A 26,773-nucleotide genomic window follows, 5' to 3' on the forward strand; every position below is an offset into this window, starting at 1 on the left:
TGTATTTGAAAGAATGCAATGTGTTTGTGTTGAGTGTCGTGGTTTATGGTAATGCTCATGTCTTATACATCCATAATGATTTTTAACTGTTCTTTGTACCAGTTGCTGAGAGAGAAATGGTAAATTCTCTAACTACGTTATTCTTCGTGTGAGGCCCGGAGTGCTGAAGGGATTTTTCTGTGTTTCTGCACCTTCCTCAGTTTTCAACAAGGCCTTAATGCCCCTGACAGAGAGGGTGTCTCTTTCCCAACTTCCTTCTCCACACTTCTCTCTCCTTCCTCAGCGTGGATTCTTGTTGCTTGTTCCATGGTGCAAGGCTGGCACTGTGCATCTGATTCCCAGATATGAGTCTTTCTCAGTGTTCCTGCCCCTCCTCAAAGTAGTAGCAAAACTTTCCTTTATGTCTGTGGAGGGTCTTGTGTGAGAATTTTCTGCCCTTCCCCTCACTTAACAGGCCTTTGTATGTAGTGCAGAATGCTGGGTCTGAGCAGTTTTTCTGCCCTTCAACCAGTTGATTATGGTTATTGTTTTGTATGATAGAAGATTCTGGAAAACAAGCAGTGGTGTTTTGTTTGTTTGTTTGTTTGTTTGTTCATTTTTGCAGTGGAAGGGTTTCTTTCGGGTCTCCTGTGTTGCCCTGCGGTCTCTCGTGTGAGCATTCTGCGGGAGGGCGGTACTGAGGGCAGAGTCCTCTTGTGTCTGGACTTCCAGGAATCTGTCATCTTACAACCCACACAGAGCCTTTAAGAATTCATTAATATTTCAGGTGGTTTTTTTTTTTCTGCTTGTAAGGCAGCTCCCTATTTATTCATATTCTGATAAAGGTAAAACACTTGGATTGTTCCATTTCTGGCTTGGTTTTTATACCCTTTGAAATTCAGTTTAACTGGTTGCTTATAACCTCAGCAATCTGATGGGCTTTTTAATTTTATTGTATTGTACTTTTTTTCCATTACCATTTATCCCCCTTATACCCCCTGCCCCCGCCCCGCAGTCACCACACTGTTGTCAATGTCCATGAGCTCTTTTTTCTTTTTGCTTGATCCCTTCACCCCTTCACCTCTCCCCTGTTCCAGAGCTGTCATCCTGCTCTTTATGAGTCTGTCTCTGTTTTGCTTGTTAGTTCAGTTTGTTCATTAGATTCTACATGTGAGTGAAATCACATGACATTTTTTTCCTCTGACTGTCTTATTTAGCATAATATTCTCCAGGTGCATCTAGGCAAAGGGTAAAATTTTCTTCTTTTTTATGGCTGAATAGTATTCCATTGTGTAAATGTCCCATAGTTGTTTCATCCACTCTCCTACTGATGGGCACTTGATGGGTTTTTGTAAAGTTCTGATTTTGCAGGTGATTGAGCTTTTTTCCCATTGTAGCACCTGAACAATGTTGTGGCTTTCTACTTTCTAAGCAGAAGCAGAACTTTCTTACTTGGCTCTTTAAAATAGCTTCTATTTCCTCCTCCTCCTCATAATGGTGCTATTTTCACTTAAATACTTGAGCATAGTTATGGGAGCTGTTTTAGCATCCTTGTTTGTTGTTCCATCATCTCTGTTTATGTGCTTTTTTTCTATTGACTAACTTTTCAAATGGTTATGGGTCACTATATTAATTTTTTATTGCTATATCACAGATTAGCACAAATTCAGGAACTCAAAGCATCCCACATTATCTCACAGTTTCTGTGGGTCAGGAACTTAGTGGGGTCCTCTTCTCAGGGTCTCGCAAGGCTGCAATCCAGGTTTCAGTCAAGACAGAGGCTTGAATGGAGAAGAATACTTCCAAGTCCATTCGGAATGTTGGCAGAGTTCATTTTCTTGTGGCTGTATTGCTAAGCATCCTGGCTTCTTACTGGATATCAGCTAGAGACCACCCATAACTCCTAGAGGCTGATCACTGTTTCTTGTCACGTAGGCTTCCTCACAATGGCTACTCACTTTTTCATGCCAGCAAGGAGACTTGCTATACTTAGGGAGGGCTTTTACCTGATTAGACCAGACTCACTCAAGATAATCCCCCTTTTGATAAATTCAGAATTGATTTGGTACCTTAATAACATCTGCAAATTTCTTTCACCTTTGTTGTGTACTCTTGTTTACAAGGAAGTTGTGCCCACATTCAAGAGGAGTGGTTTTATACAAGGAGTCAACAACAGAAGGTAGGGAGCATAGGTTCTGTCTTAGAATTTTGCCTACCACAGTCATGCTTTTCTGTTATGTAAGGACCAGTCTCTTTGAGGCCTTATTTTGAGCTTAGCTAGGGAAATTTAAAGTAGCCTTCCTTCCAGCGTTAGTTCAGCACTGTTACCACAGAGTGACCTTTCTGGGGTTTTCCCTGAAGATCCTAGGGGATCCTCAAGAACTCTACTATAGCCGGCTGGAGCTTGCATGTCTCTCCACTTTGAGGTCTGAGAATTGTTCAGTTAATGTGTCCTCCTCAGTTTTTCTGTCCAACCTAATGGAATTTCACTCTGTGTATGTGCAGACTAGTGCACAGTAAAGTTGGAAGGAAACCGTGGATTTCTAAAGCTCTTTTTATGGTACTTTTTGGATATTTGCCCTAAACTTCTGGTCACGTTAGTCTTCCTGAATTTTGATCTTCATCTGCTTAATTTAGCTTAGTTTCCCAACTTGGTTTGGGTCCTCCTTCCCTGTACCCAGAGTCTGGAACTTGCATTCAGGCAGAAACTGGGTGCTTAAAGGGCTCCCCTCATTTATTTTTCTTCCCTCAGATATTACAGTCCTGTGCTGCCTATTGTCCAGTGCCTGGAAAGTTATTTCATATATTTTGTGTAGATTTATTTATTTATGTATTTTTATGGTGGAGGTTAAGTTCTATGCTTGTTACTACATCATGATCAGAAGCAGAATGGATATAGCTACTTTGATTATAAAGCATTATTATTGACCTTAATGTAATTCATGTTTTTCCCACTGGGAGCCCCAGTGTTGCTGACATCTATGCTTAATGGATAGACTCAGATACTGTCTACTTAATTATTAATTGGGAGACTAATAATTAAGGTAGTAGGGAACTTGCTGGTTTAGTTGCATTTTGGATGTCCTGTAATTTTTATAGTGCTTCGATAATGCATATCTTGATTAAGAGGTGATTTTTTGCCATTAACATATGCAATAATAATAATCTTCTGTGGATCCAAAATATTTACACAATTGGATTTTTACATAAGTGATACCAGGGTAAGAGGTGAGAGTTTTATAGTTTTCTTCTGTAGAATCAAGGTAACTAGTGAAGTGTTTTGAGCAGGGCGCCTGGGTGATTAGTGTTGTATTTTTAGACAATTGGCCTTAACGTTAGTGTGCTGGGTGGACTGAGGCAGGGAGAGGGGGAGCTCAGGAGACTAGTTAGGAGGTTATTGCTGCAATCCAGGTGAAATGTGGAGACGTTCTCTCCAAGGTTAATGGCCATGAGAATAGAAAAGAAGGGCCTCATATGGAGTGAATGAGAGGATGAGCAGTCAAAGTAACAGTGAGGTTTTGGGGCTTGATTATCAGGCCATTAACAGAGAACAGAGAGAGGCAGTTGCTTCTGAGGTGTTTAATCTGGACACACTTGTTAAATTTAAGGGACTTGTGGGGGATATTAGTGGAACTGTTATCCCAATTATTGGAAAAATGAGGATGAGGATTAGAGTATTCTCTTATTTAAGATTTTTGACTAAAAGGAAGAATTAATGTGTTTTTGATACATAACATTCATTATGAAATTGTCGATTATATGATTACTTTGATAAATATGATTTTATTTTTTCTCTTTCCAGCTTATACAGCAATTACTCTTTGATCTAGTAATTAAAAATGGAGATTTTTTTAAAAATTTGAGTTAATAAATACATATGTGTTCAAGAGTCAAAGTCAAGGCTGCATTTTTTTCTTACCACTTTCTAGGAGGTGAAGATCGAGAACTTATTCAGAGAAGGAAAGAAAAATATAGACAAGAACTGTTGGAACAAATGGCTGAACAACAGAAGAACAAGAGACGGTAATGAAAATTTGCATTTAAAAGAGATGATTTGAAAAAAAATTAAAAAGAAAAGAGATAGTGTGAATTTAAAATGTATTTATGTAAAATGACATGGTGGTAACTGTTATATAGTAAAACAAGAGGATGTTTTTCCTCATATGCTTTTGTATTTATAAATCACTTCAGTTTCAATCTGCACATTGTAAACCAGCAGGGTAATAAATACTCTCAGTGTTCACTCATCTTGTCATTGGTAACAAATGATGCATACATTCTTGAACAGTCCTTTTACATACCTGCATTAATTTTTTCAATTATTGATTTAGGGTAGCATTAAATATTATCTACATGCCCACTTATTTCATATACAGTAAGAAATATAAGAGTATTTTATCTTTTAACAATGTAAAACTACGTATATATGCAGTATAAAAATAATCATTGATGAATCCACAGATATTTATATTGCGTACAAGTCTGAGTATTTGTAATTTTTCTTGTAGAAATACCTGTGAAATGTTAATTATACTTTAAAATTAGGAATAGATATCTTGGTTCTAGAGAATTTGAGACTCATTATCTTGTAATTTTGTCATTTTTCTGTCTCTGAGGAAGCCAGTATCTACTGTCTGATATAGTCATCGTAAACATTTTCTTTAAAACTCATATTAAAATTTATAATATTAATTTTTAATTTTTTACTCTTCTTTTTGTGAACTGAAAATAAAATATACATGTACCCTAGAAGAAGTAAAGATTTTGTTTTACTTCTGTACTTTATTCAGCGTAAATTGCTTAGGCTTTGAAGTACCCCTGGCGCTGGTTTAGAGATACTTAGTCAAGTCAGTTTACATGTGAATTCTAGTTTACATCAAATTAGAAAAGTGGACTTTGCAGAATTGTGTAAGGCTTTATTGTTAGTTAAAGGAATTATTTGTATTGGGAGGTGTTATTGCATTGACTTTGTTTATAAGTTTGTTTCAGTAATGATTATGATTTTGATAGTATTTATTACAACATTTTAATATATAAAACTTTAATTTTGTTTAGAGAAAAAGACTTGGAACTCATGGTTGCAGCTTCTGGAGCCCAAGACCCTGAGAAGTCGGTAAGGATTCCGGGCATCTTTTAATGTTAACTCTTTCATTCAAATAAGCTTCAAATGTGGCAGCAAGTGGAGAGAGAGAAGATAGTGGGGGAAGTGTAAGTGTAGATCAGTCTGAATACTAATAAACTAAACTTGTTTATTTTACTAAGGTAATTTTTCCTTTTTCACACAGTGCACCCTTTTTTTAGGTTGTTTAAAATTAGTTCTTTGTACTTTTGCTCACCTGTACTATGCCATGGGAGAGCTATCTCAGTGTAATTTACAAAAGCTGTTAAATTGTTCTTGAGTATATCTCGACCACCTTTCTTATATCTGATTTCCAAAGAAACTGACTGTAATCTTAGACTGTAAGCATTTTAGTAATTTTTATTTAATGTAAAACTAGAGAGATAATAACCTTATTTTTACTTTATTTTTGTAATAATTCTCATCAGTAAGTGGAATGAATTACATTATTACAGTTAAGTAAGGCGATGGTAATAATTTATTGCTTTCCTCAGAGTGTACTTTTCCTAGAGTTTGATTTGTAGAATTTACCTGCTAAGGAGAGTTTTAGTTTCATCTTTGAATGATGATTAAGAAATGTTAATTTCATTAAAAAGTTCTTTCTTAAAAAGAATACAGCAGCTTAAAAATATTCAACTGTAGGCAACTTTTGATTTACTTTTTTACTTATGCTAAGTTTTTATCCTAGGGATTTACCTGTTTAAAAAAGTTAAATACTTCACCAGCACCACTCACTCCCCGTGTGCTTTTTGATTGCTCATGGAATAAAACTTTTTAGAATAATCTGAGAAATCATTCCCGGGAAAGATAAACGTGGTAGGGAAAAAAAAGGATCCATTTCAAAGATAAATATATTTTCTTCTATCAATAAATACCTTTGAAACAGTTTTCGCAATCAAAAAGTTTTTTTTTAAATCTTGATCTTTTTAATGTAATATGGGGACCTGTTAAACTTGGATTTATAGTTATATTTGTCAGACCTTCTTATTTATATCTGGCTGAAACAACCTTTACAGTGTCCAGTTGCATTACTAGACTAAATAAAAAAAAATTAGACATAATATTTAACCATTACTTTTAGGTTTACTTTTGATGTACAAATATTAGAAAAGGACACATGAATGATGTTCTAGAGCAGGAGTTAAAAGTATAGCCTTTGGCCACGTCCAGTTGCTGCTGATTTTTGTCAATAATGTTTTATTGTAGCACACCCTTGCTCATTTTTCGACACGTTATTTTGGGCAACTTTAGCACTATGACCAAGTGGAGTCATATGGCTTGAGGTGTTTATTATCTGGTTCTTCACAGAAAATGTTGGCTGACTGGTGAATATTGTGATGTCAGAAATGGTAATTGGATAGAGAAGCAGCACAGTGTTGTAGTATAATAGAGTTTTATATTTAGAATTAATATCTGGCTCTAGTCTTTGCCTGATTATTTATTAACGGTGAGACATTAGGTGCTTGTGTACTTCCAGGGAGTCTCAATTACTTTATTTATAAAATAAGGATTAGATCTTCAAAATCTTTTAGCTGTAAAATTCTGTTATTTTGTGACTAATGTGTTTCCCAGCAATCTGGGACAGAGGGTCTTTGAGGTCCCTTCCACCTTTAAATTTATGATTATATTTAACAAACAGATTTTTTTTCTTTATTTTAGCCTGATAGACTAAAGCAGTTTAGTGTGGCACCAAGACACCTTGAAGAGAAGATCCCACCTGAAAGACCCAGAGTAGCTTTCCAGACCCCTCTCCCTCCTTTATCTGCACCCCCTGCCCCACCCATCCCACCAGTTCACTCCATCCCATCGCAAAGCGAAGATCTGCACAATGGACTCGGCAGTACCCTTGGTGAAATGGTGCCTCCCAGGTGCTTATTTAAAATGCTTTACTTTTGGGAATTAGGTAAGGTATCGTTATGTTCTGTGTTTAGAAGGATTTGCTGAAGCAAATAACGTTAACCGTCAGAGATTTTTGTGTAAGTGATGACATTTGTCAAATAATTTCTCTTGAAATGTTTTCATTGTTGGACTTTGTTATTATAAAAATGAGGGAAATCTTTATAACATTCTTTTATTGGTTAAAGATGCTATAGACTTTTTAGAATGCGTAAGTACATTTAGTACTTTAGGTCATATTTTTGAATATTTAAATGTATTTTAACATATAATAGATATATATTTTCTTCAGTTTTGTAATTCCACTTGGCAAACATTGAATACTTCCTTCAGTTTATACAGAAAAAGTTTCTAATGTGGCTTTTATTTATATTACTTTATTTTAATTTCTGTTTCATTCAGTTCTTTCTCTGTGATCATTTATGGGCTATGCAACTTAACTACCTGAAATGAAAACTGTTGAGACTATAAAACTTGTAATTTAGGTATTATGGAAAATATTTGATTTCTATTGGTAAAAGGCAACATGCTATACCAGACTATGTACATAAAGAAAATCCTCCTGTTTACATTCCATATTTTCTGGGCTATACTTTCTTCTCTTAGTAGGACTTGAGTTTTTTTCCTTACCGTAATGTATTAATTATAGTAGTGAATTTAATAAGGTGTTTTTCTTTTTTAACAGTGATATTTTCTGGGCTGTACTTTCTTTCAGTAGGATTTATTCTTATTCTTTTATTTAATACAAATAGTAGGACTGCATTTACTATACTTATCAGGTGTTTTCTTTCATCCAATGACTTCCTTTCTGAAAAGACTAGGTGGAATTGGAATTGCAGAGCATGGTATGATGGTCTCAGCATTGGGTAAGGCAGCGATTTTCAACCGGTGTGCCTGAAGAATTTTTAATACATGCAACACCTCTTTTCCTCTAGATTGTCAGATAAAAAATGACAATAGCCAGCACAACAGTAGCCATCCGGTGTGAATGAATCAAAACTATACTTATATTTTTTTGTCAGATTGGCAAAAGATTTATTTTTTGGTGTGCTGCAGAATTTTAGTAATTAGTTTTATGTGCCTGAGATAAAAAAAGGTTGAAAATCGCTGGGTTAGGGATTACAATGGTCGACTTCACTGTCGATTTTGGGCAAACCAAACCTTTACTGATCATTTTCTCATTTGTAAAAGTACAATAGTAGTATTATTTTTTCCTTGTTTACAATTACAGGGTTGTTGTGAGGATTAAATCTGAAATAAATCCTAACAAAAATGTAAGATGTAATGTTGGCAGTTTTTCATAGCAGCTTTTCAAGTGCTTTGTTGATGTATCTATGGAGTGAGAATAGTAAGGTTAGACATACAGACTAGTAAATGTAGAAAATATTCACAACTGTAGAGAACTGTAAATGCCTTCATAGCTCTTCAGAATTATTTTGAAGTATACAACAGGAAGGACATGTTACAATAACACTTAAAAGTGCAAACATTCATCAGGATGCCTCCTTTCTCTTTCTGTTCATCTAAAGGGATTTACCTTTTCCATTTTTACTATTGGAAAAGATTGCCTTATTGGAAACACAGTGACATTTCCCAGTCAGTAATGAAGTGCTGAGTTAGACGTTTCAACTTCATGAAATACTAAAAACTGTTTCAAGACTTTACTGTTGATATATAAGTGGTGCCTGTTTTATATTATGGTTAATTGTGAGATAACAATACATTTTTATAGTTAAAAATGCACCTCCTCTTCCAGTCAAAGAGAACCATTTTTAATCCCATTTTTGTACCTCTCTGCCTTTTTTCCCTGAACTATCCTTCCTCTCTCTAACTCACTCACTCTAGCAGCATGGCTGAAGCATTGCCTTTTCTACAATAGAAAGCCTTCTTTATGCTTCCCTCCTGTCGTCGAGGAGATTTAAACGTCCCTGCTCCATGTTCCTGTCGCACCCTGTCTACTTGTATGGCTTTATTTACTATCCTTTGCTGTAATTGTCTGTTTATTTCTTATATCTGAGAGATAGGGTCTATGTTTGTTCAATACTGGCATACGATGATTAATAAGATATTAATTGATTGAATAAAATCTGAAGTTTTTGTCTTTCTTACATAAGTGTTGGAGCTTTTTCTAAAGCAGCAATTAGATTTTCAGTAATATTTTTGCCAAAGAATGATATCTTTATTTTCAAAAATTGCTATGAAATATGAGAAGAATTTTCTAATTTTCTTTTGATATAGGATTGTACCTCTGCCTCCACCTCCCCTACTACCACCTTTGGCTACTAACTATCGAACTCCTTATGATGATGCATACTATTTTTATGGAGCCAGGAATACTATGGATCCTAGTCTTGCTTATTGTAAGTCATCTATAGTGTAAACATTTTTTCTACTCGTTCAGTCAGGAAAATTTGTTTTGGGGGAAGCAGAAATATATAAGTGAGAAGAGCACAGCTTTACTTAGTGCTAATATATTTATTGCTTTAATAAATGTTCTGTTTGAAAACTGTTATTTTTTTAGTTATTTCCTTTTTTTAATTTAGATTTCAGAAATAACTATATTGTATTTTCTTGCATTGCTCTTTGCCTACTCCTAACCCACAAGGAAATATGGATTTTTTCCTTTAGGTAACATTTTCAGTATGTGACTTTTCTTTTAGGGATAAAGTGTCATTAAATGGGTACTCTGGAATAAATGTGTGTGTGTGTTTTTTAAGATGGTTCAGGAATGATGGGAGTGCAGCCTGCGGCTCACGTTAGCGTTCCTGTCACCCACCGGCCAGTGCATCCTGCTGTGTGAGTAATTGTTACCACCATGATTTCTTTCACAATTAATGTTCTTCCATAGACCCTATATAATTCAACTCATTTTTTTCCTTCGGAACAGAGAAAACGTACTTTAATTTCCAATTATTGTATAACCAGTATGTTCAAAGTATTGCTTTTAAGTCAGTGTTTCATACAAAGAACATTTTAAACATTAAGAATAACCTCACTTTGTCTTATTGGAAAAGTCATGCTTGCATATTATTGTTAATAAGAATATGAACAAACATCTGCAAGAAGTCGAAATCACCTAAAATCTCATTCAGCCAGAGATAGACATATCTCAGTAGGCATTCAGGAGGTCTTTCTATGTACACATACAGACTTACAAAAGTATACACATAGTACATACCAAAATGTATATGACCTATAACCTGCTTTTAAGATTAATAGTATATTATAAACAATTTTTCATGTCAATGAGTATACTTCTATAGCATCATTTTTAAAAATTGAACATTTTATATTCAGAGGTTATTATAGATTCCCATGGTAGAATGATTAGAAATGACTTAAAGACATCTTGTATACCCTTTACCAGTTTCTGTTGGTGCTAATAACATCTTGCAAAAGATGTGGTATGGGTTAAAACCCGGACATAGTACATTGGGTCCAGTCAAGATCTAGGATACTTCCTTCATCACAGGGATCACTTATGGTGCCCTTTTATAGCCATGCCTAGTTCCTTCTTGCCCCTATTCCTTCCTTAGCCATTGGCAACAACTATACTGTTCTCCATTTCTAGAATCTCATTTTAAGAATGTGATATAAATGGAATCATAAAATATATAACATTTGAGGATGACTTTTTAAAATTAGCATAATTCTCTGGAGATTCACCCAGGTTGTTGCACACATAATTTGTTCTCATTGCTGAGTAGCATTCCATGGTATGGATGTACCAGTTTGTTTATTCACTTGTTGAAAGACATCTAAGTTACTTTGAATAGAGCTGCTGTAAACATTTGTGTACAGGCTTTTGTGTGAACAAAGCCTTCACTTTTTGAGAATAATTGCCCAGGAGTATCATTGTTGGCTTGTGTGGTAGTTACAAGTTTAGGTTTGTAAGAAACTGCCAAACGGTTTTCAGAAAGATTGCAACATTATACATTCATATCAGCAGTTTTTTAAGAATCTGATTTCTTCACATTTTCACCAGCATTTGGTGGTGTGACTTTTGTTTATTTTGTTCTGATAGGTGTGTAGTTTTATATTGTTGGGGTTTTAATTTATATCTTCCTTATGGTAATGATGTTGAACATCTTTTCATGTGTTTATTTGCTATCTATAAATTTTCTTTGGTGAAATGTCTCCATGTCTTTTGCATATTTTCTAATGGAAGTGAGTCTGTTGTAGACAGCACGTGTAAGGGTCTTGTTTTGTTATCCATTCAGCCACCGTATGTCTTTTGAATGGAACATTTGATCCATTTACATTTAAAGTAATTATTGATAGATATGTATTTATTGCAACTTTATTATTCATATTTTTCTTTAATCTTTTTTCTTCTTCTTAAAGAAGACTACATTTCTTGTAATATTGGTTTGGTGGTGATGAACTTCTTCAGTTTTTTCTGGTTTGGGAAACTCTATTTGTCCTCTGCTTCTAAATGATAACTTTGCTGGGTAATCTTGGTTGTAGGTCTTTGCTTTTCATCACCTTGAATATTTTGTGCCAATGTCTTATGACGTGCAAACTTTCTATTGAGAAATCAGCTGATAGTCTTAGGGGAGCTCCCTTAGGGGAGCTCCCTTGTAGATAACCAACTGCTTTTCTCTTGCTGCTTTTAGGATTCTCTCTTGTCTTTTGCCTTTGCCATTTTAATTATGATGTGTCTTGGTGTGGGCCTTTAGGTTCATCTTGTTTGGGAACTCTCTGCATTTCCTGGACTGGTATGTCAGTTTTCCTTCATCAGGTTAGGGAAGTTTTCTGTCATTATTTTTTCAAAGGTTTTCAATTCCTTGCCCTCATTTTTCTTTTTCCGGCACCCCCATAATGCGATGTAGTATGCTTGAAGTTGTTCCAGAGACGTCTTAAACTAACTTGATTTTTTTTTTCTGCTCTAATTGGATATTTTCAGCTTTCTTATCTTCCAAATTACTGATTTGATCCCCTGTTTCATTTACTCTACTGCTGATCCCCTGTAATGTATTCTTTATTTTAGTTAGTTGTATCCTTAATTTCTACCTGATTCTTTTTTGTTTTCTGTCTCCATTTTTATGTTCCCCATCTCTTTCTGAGGTTCTCACTAAATTCCTCTACTTGTCCCCTATGTTCATTGAGCATCCTTATACTCAGTGTTTTGAACTCTGCGTCTGGTAGATTGCTTATCTCCCATTTCATATGTTCTTTTTTTGGAGTTTTGTTTTGTTCTTTCATTTGGGACATGTCTCTCTGTTTCCTCATTTTGGTTGCCTCTCTGTGGTTCTTTCTATTTATTGGGAAGAGCAGCTATGTCTCCTGGTTTTGGTAGAGTGACCTTAGGTAGTAGGTATCCTGTATAGCCCAGTGACATACCCTCCCTGGTCAGTGGAGCTGGACACTCCAAGTGCGCCCCTCCTGTGAACTGTGTGGTTGTAGTTGAACTTTGATTGCTTTTGGCATGTCAATGGGAGGGATTTACTCCCAGGCCAGTGGGCTGCAAGGATTGGCCATGATGACTGTGGAGGACCTGCTGTGAAGGGGCAGACCCCATGGAGTGGGACTCACTTCAGCGGGGCTCTGATGCCCACTGAGTCCACCCCTGGAGTGTGTTACTTGTCAAGGTGGTTGGACGGTGGTTTGGCGTGATTTAAAGCTGTCCACCAGGTGTGCTGGCTCTGAGGCCTCCTGGAAGGTGTAGACCAAGGTCAGCCACCCCTGTGTGCCTTGCCCTGGGGCCACATAGCAAGAGCTACAAAGTGATTTGTAGATGGCTGCTACTTATGCCGGACTTGAAAGTGCCTGGGAGTAAAGCCAAGCTGTGAACTAAGGCTAGCTGCAGCTAGTGCCAGGTTTGGGTCTATTTAGTAAGAGGCACGAGGTCCACCGAGGCCAGATGCTTCTTGTTTGAGAGATTTTAGGAAAATCTGTAGCATGGTCAAAACAGGAAGTTTTTATGGAAATACCACTGGCAATGGCTTGGGTGGACCCACAAATTAGGGGGGATGAGTCTCAGGGAACCTGTAGGGTGGGCCAAATAGTATTAGCCAGGTTGATGAAGACTCAGATATGGTGGTCACCTGACAGCTCTGTGAGGGGAGGGCTCAGCAGAAGAACAATGGCTTCTGCCAGCATTTCTGTCTGGGAGAAAGCTGCTCCTCCAGGCTTCTTTCTCATGCTCAGAAACTCAGTTCTATCCTGTATGGCCCTGGTGCCCTAGTGATGGTCGGAATGAATGAGTTTGAGTAAGTCTGTGCATGGGTCCTTTAAGAGGAGTGCCTCCAAGAAACCCTTCATCTCATTCAGCCACAATCCCTGCTGGTTTTTACAGCCAGGGGTTCTGGTGATTTCTCTTCCTGGCACTGGAATCCAGCGCTGTGGGGCCTGATATAGGGGTGAGATCCCCTCACTCTGCAAGAGGGACCTCTGCAGCTGAGATAGCCCTCCTGATTTTATTTGCCACACATGGGTGAGGGACCAAGTCATTCCTCATCTTTACCCCTCCAACCTGTCTCAATGTGGCTTCCTTGTTATGACCTTAGTTGTAGGACTTCTATTCACCTAAATTTCAGGCAGTTCTGAATGATGGTTGTTCTGTAGTTTAGTTGTACAACAATTTAGATGTGGTTTTGGGAAGATGTAAGTACTGCGTTTACCTCTATTTCCTTCTTTTTAAAGGCTAAGTAATAGTTTGTTGTATGGATATAACACATTTTCTTTATCCATTCATCCATTACTTTAAAAGGAACTCTAGGAAAGAATTCAGAAGATGATTAAAGATATTGTCAGTTTGTTCAGATAATTCTATATTCAGTAAAGTTATTTTTCATGAATGAGATTTCAATTAAAATAGTTTAAGAGAAACAAGTGAATTTACCATTAGCAGACTCTAAGTAAATGAAAGTTTACATGCAGAAGGAAGGACATTATAGGGAGAAGGTCTGAGTTGCACAAAGCAGTGGAAAGGAAGAAAAGCGATATTTATATTTGGATGAAATTAAATATTATCTATGTAAAATTATTCTGGGTTTAAAAGTAAGTGAAATTAAGAATAACTAATAGGAATATCTCATAATTTGGAAGTGGTTAAAGGGAGTATTTAATGTGTTTAAAAATTTTTCTGTCATTTCGGAGGAGGGTAATGATTTTGATTAGCCGTAGTTTTTGATAAGGTAAGTATAGGTGTTATATTTCTAGGGTAACCACTAATAGCACTTGAACAAAGGTGCCACTCACTACTGTACTAGAGGAAAAAAATGAAAAAGGCAGATAAAAGAGAAACATTGAAAGATTTAAGGAGCCTAACTTGATTATAAGTCAAAATTAAATGGAAAATCTAAATTTGATATTAGTAAATGGGTAAGTAACTGGTTAAAGAGAAATCTTGTCATCCTAGATGCAAAAGTGAAATTCAGGTACATGTTACTTAATAAGACATTTTAAAAATGATATAGAATAGTTGAAAGTAAAAGGGCACAGATTTAATACTAAGAGAATATGAATTAAAGTTCAATTAGCTATATTAGTTTTAGGTTAAGTGGATTTTTCAGTCATAAAGCTTTGAGATAAAGGTTCACTTTATAAAGAGTAAAGTTTTATTTTAGCAACATAAAATTGCAAAACATTTATGTATCTAAAAACATGATCTTAAAGTATATAAAGCAAAATTTTAAAGAACTGTGGGTAAAAGTAGACAAATCAGAATCTTAATGTGAGAATTTATCATTTTTTAACATAAGTGATAGATGAAGCAGAAAATAGTAAGGTTATAGAAGATTTCACTTAACATAATTACCAAGCTTATTTTAAAGGAAATGTATAGAAATGCACCCCAAACCTCAGATATCTATTTCTGGTATTCTCATGGAAACATTTATAAACTATACCATAGCCTAGTCCTTGAAATTTCAATATATTTCACTGGACTCATATCCTATTGACCACTTAAGGTTGAAATCAATTTTTAAAATAACTTTAAAATTATTCCATATATTAGAAATTAGAAAATAAGGAATGAATTAGAAAATACATAAAATGGGATGGAAATTGGAATACTAATTAGGCATCTAAACAATGAGAAAAAGAACAGCAAAGTAAGCCCAAAGAAGCAAGGAAAGCAATAATAAAAGAACAGAAATTAATGTAATAGAGACATATAATAGAGAGGGTCAACACAGTCAAAAGGAGGTAGGCTCCTTGTAAAAATTAGTATAAAAAAGTATTTTTCTGTTGAAATGGTCAAGGAAAAAAACCAAGAGTGAGAGGTATAACTAAGAACTATTAGAGATGAAAAAAATGGTTATTTCTAAATTTTTACAATTTAAAAATTCTGTATCTATGTCATTCAAAAAATTACAACTGTAGTTTTAATTAAACTTGAAAAAAAAGATATATTATGAACAATATTATGCCAATTAATTTGGAAATTTAATTGAAGAAAAATTTCTATTAAAATTTAACTGTATAAAACTGACTTGAGGAAATAAAAAATCTGAATAACATCAAAACTATTTTTTAAAAAACGTGGGTCATTAGTTTCAAATCTCTATGCAAAATCAATTCCAGGTCTAGGTGGACTGGTGAATTATAACAAACATTCAAGGGAAAAAATTATTTTACACAAACTAAGGCAGAGCCTAGATCAAGAGGGAATGCTCTACAGTTACTCTTACGAGACTGTCATAATCTTTATGCTCAAATTTGATGAGGCCAATACAAGAATGGAAAATTACAGGCTAGTCTCAGTAATTAACATAGATAAAAGAAGTCCAAAACTAAATGTCATAATGTAGAAAGGAATTTCATCCCAAGGTAGATTCACTCATTACGACAGGGTGACCATCTGCGGCACTCTATCAATTAAGAGTATGGTCTTTGCAGGCAGAGTACCTTGGTTTGAATTTTGGTTGTACTAATTAGCTTGAGGCTGTTTCTTAACTTCTGTACCTTGTTTTTTAATGGTACCCACTCAGATTTATTCTGAAGATTGAATGAATTAATATATGTAAACCATCTAGACCAGTGTCTAAAGTATACTAAATTCTAATTGGTTTTAGATATCAATATTATTTTAAAATTAATTACTGTAACATACCATGTTAACAGAATAATGAAGAAAGCCATATGATTATCTCAGTAAATACAGAAAACATAATAAAATTTAGTATCCTTTGGTGATTAAAAACTTAAAATAGGTTAGAGGGGAACCTACTTAATCTGAGAAAGTGTAAATATAAAAAACCTACATCATATATTTTACTTAATGGTGATATATTTAAATCATTCTTTTTGAGATTGACAGTGTGAGTAATTTCTTATCACCAGTTTCTTTTGGGGCCCAGTAACTGCAGTAAGGTCAAGAATAAAAGAAGGGAAGAAAGATAGGTACAAGGATTAGAAAGGAAGAAAGAAAACTGATGTAGGCAAAAGAATGTACAGATAAAATATTAGAATTAAAAGGAGTTTTAGTAGAATTGCTGAATACAAAATCAATATATGAAAAGCAGTCACAGGAAATGGTAGTTACTTACAAAGTTAAACATATACTTAACATGCAATATTCTGATTCCATTGCTAGGCACTTACTTATGAGAAATGAAAATATATGTACACACAAAGACTTTTATGTGAATTTTTATAACAATATTATTCATGATAGCCAAACAGTATGAACAGTTCTAATGTCCATTGGCTAGTAAATGGATAGACAAAATGTGTTAATCCATACACTGAAATACTATTTAGCAATAAAAAGGAATGAACTACTGATGTGTGCTACAACATAACTCAAAAATATTGTAAGTGAAAGAACCCATTTATATTGTATGTTTCCGTTTATATGAAATCATCAGAAAGAGCAAATCTAAAGAGACAGAGAGCGGGCCACTAACAGTAATTGCCTGTGACTGGGGTGGAAGTGGGGATTGGTTGCATATGGATATGGGGGATATTTTTCGGTTGTGGAAACATTCTAAAACTAGATTGTAGAGGTGGTTGTATAACTCCACCTGTATCATTTCTCTTCTTCCTTCCATCTGATCTGACTGCACATACTGGCCTAAATTTTCACTTTTTGGAGCCCAGAATATATTGATAAATAAAGGCCAAGAATTTCAATCTTTGAGTGATGAGTAGGAGGCAAACAAGAAAAATGAGTGCAGTAGATGCTAAGAGAATCTGTCCACCATGTAATTTACAGCAAATTTGTTTTGATAGATAAAGTTTGCTCAGATAAGCCCTTTCAACCTTTATTCACGAACACACGCAGAGACCCCTTGTATTGAAAAAGTGTAAGGTCTACTGGGAACCATTTGCTCTGGTTCTCCTCATCTTTCCTTTACACATTCTTAATCCAGTGTTACAGCATACACAGACATGTCCACTTATCCTAATAAAAGACTAAGTTAATTGGATAAATTGAATACACAAAGGGAACTCAAATTTAAAGTGATGATGATGTTTTTGGAGATGAGATGCCTCTTACAGTTTCTTTTTTATAATTAGAGAATTTTATTTTAAAGCTAATATTTACCATTTATAATTCATATTTTTAAAATGTATAGTTTTCTTCAAAGTGACTGCATTTCTGTACTTTAACCTGTGTTTAAGGCAATAGCACTTTATTGCTTGAGAGTTATATTTATGGCTTGAGAGTTATATAACTGATGTTTTAAATTTTGCCTTTTCAATTTCTTTTAAGTTTTGCAAAAATTCTTATTTTATTTGGGACAGTCATATTTTTTACTGTAATTATATTGTTTTATTCTCGAAGTGGTTAGGAAGTTGTTGTTTTATATTGTAGTATGTTAAGTAAATCATTAGTTATATTATTTGAGGACTTCCACTGTATTATTATTACTATTCATTCAGAAAAGCAAATAAGCCATATATATACTGCTTGATGAATTATCAGTGTTTTCACCCTCATGTAATTACTACTAGGTCAAGAAATAGGTCCAGTCAATTTGAAAGTTTCATGACTTGTGAAAGCAGAGCCTGGGGAATTGCTTAGGAAGGGGTCAATTACTTAAGGATTTCTCTTTGACCAGTTTTTACGTGTACTACTTATATACCATGCTGCTTCAAAGGAGCGTTGCATTTTCTTCTTGCTTGGTCATAAACGGATTCAAAGTATTAATTTTGTATTTGATGTAGGAACACAGTTGGACAGAATGAATGGAAAATTACAAGTGATCAAGCAATAAAATCAGGATTGTTTTTTGAAGATAAACCGAAGCCTTCAAAGCAGTCACTTCAGTCTTACCAAGAAGCTTTGCAGCAGCAGGTATTCATTGATCCGTTCATTCATCTGTTAATTCATTCATTTAATGTTGAACATTTAATGTGTTTGCACAGTCATTTTAGAATTTGGAGCGTAGCAGAGGAGAAAAAAAGATACCCGTTAGTCGTAATTCGCTATGATAAGTTTTGATGTAGGTAAGCTGGAGTACTGTTGGAAGCATAGGAGGGGGAGAAAAATCGCCTGGGCATTTAGGGCCTCACATGGCTCTTGATATTTGAACTGCATACATTGACTAGATTTGAAATTCCTGGTCTATTCAGGGAATGGAATTGATTTGGGAGAAAGGCCTGGAGTGTTAGGTTGTGTTGGATTGTGAAGGGCTAGCCGTGAGGGGTTGTCAGTTTTATTCTGCTATGGATAGCCAAAGGGAGGATGTTTTAAGCCACGGAGTGAAAGGAGTGGTTGATGTGAGCAGACTTGGCTATTAGGAAGATACCTGTTTGTGATGTGGACGGTTGGGAAAGAGATGTTGCAGAGAGATCTTTTAGTAAATTACTGAGGTAATCCAGCCAGCAGCTAATGAAGCCTTGGACACCCAATGGGGGTGGATGGGGAGGACATCCAAGGGGTAATACTGGGATTTCAGTGATAGGACTTAGGTACAGGGAATGAGAAAGAACAGAAGGTTTGAAGGCGATTCTGAGTGTTGTTATCCAGGAGAATAAGGAGGCAAATGAACTAAGGTAGGGAAAAAAGAGGTAGGACGCTTTTAGGGAGGAGGATAAGGGGTTCTGTTGTAGATTGTAATGTTCGAACAGAGTTTACTGAAGAGTAACTATCAAATGTATGGGCTTTGCGGGGGGAATATCTATTATCTCTGAGAGGATCCTGGAATTCTTGGTAGGTGTATGTCCACCTGCAGTAGTTTTCTGGAAAGTTCCACTTGGATTTCTTTTAAAGCTCCTTTCATTCAGTTTTTACATGGGCAGCCTTCTTGAAAAATGGATTTTTAAAAGTTATAGAATTACCAACATTATTTTTTAAATGTTAGGATTCTACAAAAAAGTGAATTTACCTTCTATTTTCAAATAAGCATATTAAAAACACCATTGACAAAACTAGATTTTCTAACTCTAGAATTTTATTTTATGTATGTATGACTTCCTTTGCTTTGCTGGAGTGGTTGCTTAAATTTTCCATGCAAATGGTTATAACTTTAAAAATAATTTTCTAAAATGCAGATACGTGTTCACAGCCTGTCCTTATTTCGAAAGAACAAGCTTGTATTTATACTTGATGACGATGAGACCGTATTTTAAATAGCCCAGTGTTACTCAAAGAGCTTTGAACTTGTAACCTTTTTGAATTCTGGGAAGGGAGTTTGCCCAGGGTACAGTAGATCTGGTGAGGAGTGGGGAGTAGCTTGTGGCTGGCCAGGGCCTATGAAAGGGTAGGTGAAAAACAAAAGTAGGGAGATCCGATTGGTCCCCATGGAACTGGTGAGGTCAGAGAGGTAATGGCTCATGTAGACACTGGGGGTATGAGGGAGGACTTGGCTTAGTCCAAAGTGGCAAAATGTGGCTGGAAAGGACTCTAGTGGCATGATGTGAGGGATTAACAGCCATGTGTCCCAGCCATCAAAGTCTTTTAAAATTGGGTATCGCCTATATTTGTGATTTTAAATTTTATAATGAAGCACACTGAAGAAGAAACTCAAGTTTTTTTTCCAATAAGAAAAATAAAATGAGTTATTAAAATTAACTTTTCGTATCAGCCCTGGCTGGTGTGGCTCAGTGGGTTGGGTGCTGACCTGCGAAGCAAGGGGTCACTGGTTCGATTCCCAGTCAGGACACATGCCTGGGTTGCAGGCTAAGTCCCCAGTAAGGGATGCATAAGAGGCAACCACATAGTGATGTTTCTCTCCCTCTCTTTCTCCTTCCCCTTGCCTCTTTAAAAATAAATAAATAAAATCTTTAAAGAAAAAAACAAAACTAACTTTTTGCATTAAAATACTTGTCAGCACTTACTGTGATTATTTCTTGTGTTGTCAAGATTCGGGAAAGAGAAGAAAGAAGGAAGAAAGAACGTGAAGAGAAGGAAGAATATGAAGCTAAACTAGAGGCTGAGATGAGAAGTTACAACCCCTGGGGGAAAGGTGGAGGTGGTGCTCCTCTCAGGGACACTGAGGGAAACCTGATAAGTACGTTAGTTCCATTATTTTGTTGTTTCTAAAGGAAACAAAATGTGTTTTAGGGCTTTTTATCTTTATTAACTAAAAAGGAATTTTGCAATTTTATGCCAAATGAGATCTGAAATATATTTTATGGACTTTATTTCTAAGATGGTAAACACTTGAGCTGATTTGATTTAGTCTTTAGCCCGGGGACATGGACAACGAGAGAATTCGTGTTTTGGAGATGTACAGGATAAGTTCTAAGACAGAATTGAAGGGCTACTTCATTAGCCGCAGAAAGCCAGGTCTCTTTAAAGTTGGACTGGACACTGAGAAATCCTACGTTGCTGTTGGGTTCAGACCTCCATGAGGAAGCCCCTTCTCTCTGTTTGTCCTCATACATCTCAGGAAATGTATCTCTATTTTTTCAGATTATTTGTACTCTCTTGTCTTCCCTTGTTCCCCATCAAGAGGTAGATGATGTTACAATTTCCTGTTACAGAAATTTTTATTTTCTAAAGTGGTCATAGTGGTGGCTTGCTGACATTCCAGAAGTACTCCATGTACTAAACACAAAAAGTCACTATGAAAAAAAAAATATTTTTAACTTTTGAAAAGATTGGAAAGTAGGAAGGAATGCCAATCATAGCCTCTATGGCAGGGTCTCTTTTTATATAGCTTAATGCAAAAGAGGTATTTTGATAATTAGTATAGTAATATGGTAGAAAGTCTATCTTCTTCAAAGTTCTATTCATTTATTTTTATTAGAAATTGTCTATCCTCTGATGATAATGACTCAATTGCAGAGAAAATTGCATGTTAGTTGGCAAGTTTTTACCTAAACTAGTAGTTAGAATTTAAAGAATTTTCTAGTGCCCTGACTGGTGTGGCTCGGTTGGGTGTTGTCTCACAAAACAAAAGGTCCCTGTTAGATTCCCGGTCAGGGCACAAGCCTGGGTTGTGGTCTCGGTCCCTGTTTGGGGTGCATACGAGAAGGCAACCAACTGATGTTTCTCTCACACATTGATGTTTCTCTCCCTCTCATTCTCCCTACTTTTTCCTCTCTCTAAAAAGGGAATAAAAAAAATCTTAAAAGAATTTCAGTGCTTGCTTCAGCAGCACATATATTAACATTGGAACGATACAGAAAAAGAAGAATTTCCTAGTAAAAATAATGAACCCTTATTATAAGGGTTTTGTATATATTACGTGTGTGTGTGTGTGTGTGTGTGTGTGTGTGTGTGTGTGTAGCTAGTAAGATATCTTTAAAATAAGTGATCTGGAATAGTGTGCAGGAGATGTTTAATTCATATAAAAATAAGGAATGAAAAAATTAAGTACTATTTATGTATTGTTTATCTGTAGGTATCACATAATTAGCCATGGTCTAATAAATTTTTCAGGGAGTAGAATTATTCTCCCACTTGTGAATCTGTGACATTTTCTTTGTTCTGTTTATTGTGGATTATTCTTACAAAGCTAGCAATTTTGTATTAAATGATATGATTTACACTTGAAATAAAGGCCCCTTTTCAATGACATCTTTGCAGTTGGCAAGTTACACTCTTCACAAATGTGCCTTTTTAATTTTCACTTTTTAGCTGACTTCAAACCTTTTATTATCCCATATAAAGATAAAGGAGTGACAGTTGATTGACAAATCATTTTTTCTCGTGATTTTTCATGATTACTGAATCTGATAGTCTTAAATCTTAAATAATAATTATGTACTCTGCTGAAACTAATTTTATTTTTATATAAATACATTGACTACTCTAATTGAGAGGATCATGTGTAATCACAACAGTAAATTATAACATGTTACTGATCTTGAAACTTATTATAGTGTTTGTTTACTTACAGGGTATTTATCTTTTAATTTATGGTTTGTGTAGGTGAATATCAAAATGAGATTACATTCCCTAACCACTCACTAGCAGGTAACAGCCATGGCCTGTGTGTATCATCTGGAAGGAGTGAGCTTGATATACTGCAACATTGTGACTTCTCATTTATGTAGACAGGTCTTAATGCTCTTCTAGCAAATTGGATGACAATGAGATTATTGATTTCCCATTTTAATTATTCCATTTTTGTGATACATTTAGGGACCTAAATTTTTCCATCATCCTTCTATTTTCATTTACTCCCATATCCAGATGATCTCAGGATTTGGAGATGATTTCATGAGCATCTAGCTAATTCTTGTTTTACAGTCCTTGGCACTTGGTAATTTTCTTCTAATCAAATTTGCTCTGTGATTTCACCCAGTCCTTTCTCACATTTTCAGTTTTTCTACTCTTTTCTTCCCTTCCACTTCTGAACATACTTGTATTCTTAAACACACACATACAACTCTTGACCTTGTTATACTTCCCTTATTATATAAAGCATATTCAAACAGTAGTATGTGTTTGTTGCTGCCAGTCTTGCCTCTATTGCTTTGTATTCCACAATATGACTTCTAGCTGCCACCGCTCTACCAATGCTACATTTTCAGAAATAACTGATGTCCTGATTTCTAATTCATGGTTTTTACCATTGTCAGCTCTCCTTTTCTTTTTAAAGATTTTTTATTGATTTAGAGAGAGCAGGAGGGAGGAGAAAGAATGAGAGAGAAATAACTACTTGTTGTTCCACTTATTGATGCATTCATTGGTTGATTCTTGTATGTGCCCTGACCAGGGATTGACCCCACAACCTTGGTGTATTAGAATGATGCTCTAACCAACTGAGCTATCCTGCCAGGGCTAGTCTTCTTCCTTTTTGAACTGTGTTGGCAACTTCTTCCTTACTTCCTTTACATCCCATGCATCATCTCAGATTCTGTCCCCTTTTCAACTGACATCAGATGCATGTTATGAACCAGGTTAAATACTTCTCAGTCTGGGAACATGATCTTTGTTCTAGGACTGTGTTCTAATATGCATTCCTTGAGTTAGATATGCTCTTCCTCCATTCATTCTCTCCCACTTCAACTCTTGTACTCCTATGTCTCTCTTTAGGTCTTCTCTGTGGATGATCTTACTATCCTTTTCTTTGCCCCTGACGCTTTTAAAACTCTCTTTTTCAGTTCCAACCTGTCTTCCGCATCTCTGCACCTGAGGCTTGGTGGATTATGCACACCTAGCTTGCAAAACCAAACTTTACTTTGTAAATCCAGTTCATCGTTGCTGTAAATGCATCATAATTCTGTTCATTAAGACTAAAAACTGAAACGTTCTTTTGATTCCTTATATCCAATAGGTTCTGCCTCTTCAGTGTTCTTTGAATTCTCTTCATTTTCATTCATGCTACCACCATAATTGAGATTTATGTCTTAATCGGGCTTTTGCCATTTCCTCATTACTTCTTCATTCTTCCTCCTTTGTTTTCTACATCCAAGCTATATGTATCAAAAGTATACCCAATTTTCCATACTCAGAATCATTGAGGATTCTGGAGAGTTCACATTCTTGCTCTGCCCTTTACTGGCTTTGTGGTCTTTGAGCAAATTAATTTAGTTTCATTTTCTCATCTCTAACACTGAGGTGAAAGTAGTAGTACAATATCATATAGGTTATATAGAATATAAAATAGTGAATATTAAATGTTAGCTGCCATTATTACTAGTACTACTACTATGACTAACAAAACTGCCTTTACTACCAGAACAGAACAGAACAGAACAGAATTGAGAATCATCAGCTTACCTTTCAGGATATTCCAGAACAGGCATCCAGCCTGTATTTTCCTGCTTTATTTCTCATTGCTTTATTAGGTGTGTTTTGTACTCTTGTCAAGCTGGACTACTTCAGGTGTTGCTGGAACACTTCATGTTTATCCCCGTGAAGCTGTTTCTCACACTGCTTCTTTATTAAGCTTTTGCACCCACCTTCACCTGTGAAATTCTAAGTCTGTCCTGTCCTAAATGTTGCAACAGGATGTGACCTTCCCTCATTCTGAACTTTCATTCTCTTTGGTAACATTCACTTGTTATTTGCCATGTTCCCTCTGGTGTTCTAATTGTGATTGATGTTCAAGGCACATGCTTGAACATAACAGGCTTCCTGCAGACTACTTCTTACATCCAGGTTTAAACTTGCTTTCATTGTTGCAGTGCTGTCCAAATTGTTTGTGTGGAGAACTACTTTTTGTTTGTTAAAGCTTTTGAGCTCTTCAGTTATTGGGGTCTGTTTTTAAGATTAATTCGTTGTTTGACCCAGTCCTGTATGCTCAGATTTTTGCCATGTGTATGTGCTGTCTATTGCTGTGTAACAAATTACCCCAACATGAACTGTTTTAAAATAACACTTATTATCTTGCAGTTTGATGAGTCAGTAATTTGTGAGTGGTTTAGCTGGATGGCCCTGTCTCAGGGATTTTCATGAGCTTGCAGTCCAAGATGTCACAGTGTGGGTTGTAGTCATCTTAAGGCTTGACTGGGTTTGGAGAGTCTGTTTCCAATCTGGCTCCCTCACGTGGCTCCCAAGACTTCCATTTCTGGTCACATGGGCCTTTGCCTAGGGCCTCTTCAGTGTCCCTGTGATACAGTAGCTGGCTTTCTTCAGAGTGAGCGAAGCAGTAGATCAGGCAAGGAGGAAATCATAACGTCTGTCATGATGTAGCCTCGGAAGTCATATACCATCATTCTGCAATGTCCTGTTCATAAGAGTGAGTTATGAACAATGGCTGTCACTGGGGGAGGGGATCTGAGTTCCATCCTTAAGGGAGGATTGCCAAAGAATTTGTGGATATGTTTTGAAACTGCACACAGTTACATTTTTTTCATTAGGAATGCTAATGATGTTAGGTAAATTTCACTATGACTTGTTTTGAATTGTTGCTATATTTCTTATATTAAAGAGATTCCAGGTTCTGAAGTAACAGATCAAAGTGATTTTTATGGGTTGTCAAAGATTTACATGTTCTTAAGTTCTTTACTAATTTTGAGTTTATTTTGTAAGATTATTTTTTAAAAAATCCCTAAGTTTTGGTAATTTTGTTTCTGTTTTCAGGGCACCGAGATATCATTGAATTATTCCAGCTCTGTCCTGTTGTTTTTCTCTCAGAGTTCCTACTTGGAGAAAATGTATTGAGCATACTAATTATAGAAATGTATTTATTGAAATAAACGGCTTATTTTTCCCTCTCAGCTGATTTGAATAGGATGCACAGACAAAATATAGATGCCTACCATAACCCAGATGCAAGACCATATGAAGATAAAAGGGCTGTTGTATCACTAGAACAAAGTTTAGCCACTTCAAATGCTGAGAACCTAGAAGATTCTGCAAATAAAAACTCAGGTGTTTAATCACATTCTATTTTTTCTTTTACATTTCTAAAATTGTTCAGTAACATTTCTGTTCTCTGACAAAATCTTACTATATTTTGTGAATATTGTTACTCTGAGTCAGGAAGCATAACATGTTATTTGTGCTTTTTATAATACCTTTTCCTCATAGGTATTTTGAAAAAAAGTGAATAGGGAAATGTAGTTTGCTTCTTAATATTGTTTCTTCTCAGCTTTGTAATTTGCTTACATATATTTTAGCTGCAGCTAACATTTTTGTTTTGCTAGTAGGAGGACATTGCTTAAAATGAAATAGTCTTTTTACACATGTAGTTGGCTTCTTATACCCATAACTGTTTGATTGAATTGGTGAGCGGCATCAGATGTGGTATGATAAATTGTACAATGAAATTAATTTTTTCCTTTTTTTAAATAATCATTCACCCTCCCTTGTAAAACTACAGTGTACAAAGAACTGAATAATTACAAGTTTAATTTGATGCCTTGTCACGTTCTCCTTTTTTTAAGCAAATACCCTTCAGTTAAAAGTGCTAAAATTGAAAATTACTCATCTTTTTTTATGACTTGTGAGGAAAAATTGTCATATTTTTCTTTATTGAGTGTATATGAAAATATGTTACAAACATAAAAATCAAAGGAAGTTGATGCTATAAAAGTAGCCATTTATTTGCTACAAATTCTGCTTTTGTACTTCTGCAAAAGTTTTGATTTTAGAGTAGAAAGAATTTTAAATTAGGAAAGCCTTCTAAAATATCTTGGACTTTAAAATTTTGTTATTTTTAACCCAAATGGCTGATTAGCCAAGTGGCAGATTAAATGGGAAGCTGTGACTAGAATCACTAGCCTTGCATCTTTCAAGCCTTAATGGTAGTGCTACTCTGTGCAGCCTTTCTGAATGCTCAGCAGACGAAGTGTGTGTTGTTTCCGTGGCAGCCTGTATCACTGTTTGGTCCCTAATTACCAGAAATGTTTTCTTACTCTGCTTCACAATAGATTTTACCTAGTGGATCTACTTTTGATTTTGGGAACACTAAAATTGGAACTTTTGATTTTGATGAAATTATCCGTATGGCTCTCACTGTGGGTCTGTAATAATTCATT

The 26,773-nt window shown here is 35.5% G+C and overlaps 1 protein-coding gene across 3 annotated transcripts in view; it reads left to right on the forward strand.

The window, feature by feature from the left end:
• Window positions 1-26,773, forward strand: part of CSPP1 (centrosome and spindle pole associated protein 1) — a 101,100-nt gene that overhangs the window by 42,851 nt on the left and 31,476 nt on the right. For all 3 annotated transcript variants that reach the window (XM_054590228.1, XM_054590229.1, XM_054590230.1), the window contains 8 exons: window positions 3,909-4,002; window positions 5,035-5,092; window positions 6,758-6,966; window positions 9,233-9,354; window positions 9,712-9,790; window positions 18,116-18,245; window positions 20,256-20,403; window positions 25,512-25,664. In XM_054590228.1, the coding sequence (XP_054446203.1) occupies window positions 3,909-4,002; window positions 5,035-5,092; window positions 6,758-6,966; window positions 9,233-9,354; window positions 9,712-9,790; window positions 18,116-18,245; window positions 20,256-20,403; window positions 25,512-25,664 (993 nt within the window). The remainder of the gene's footprint in view (window positions 1-3,908; window positions 4,003-5,034; window positions 5,093-6,757; window positions 6,967-9,232; window positions 9,355-9,711; window positions 9,791-18,115; window positions 18,246-20,255; window positions 20,404-25,511; window positions 25,665-26,773) is intronic.

Source organism: Pteronotus mesoamericanus, unplaced genomic scaffold (genome assembly GCF_021234165.1).
Source record: "Pteronotus mesoamericanus isolate MK-2021 breed Mesoamerican mustached bat unplaced genomic scaffold, CSHL_Meso_final scaffold_174, whole genome shotgun sequence".
Taxonomy (NCBI): Eukaryota; Metazoa; Chordata; class Mammalia; order Chiroptera; family Mormoopidae; genus Pteronotus; species Pteronotus mesoamericanus.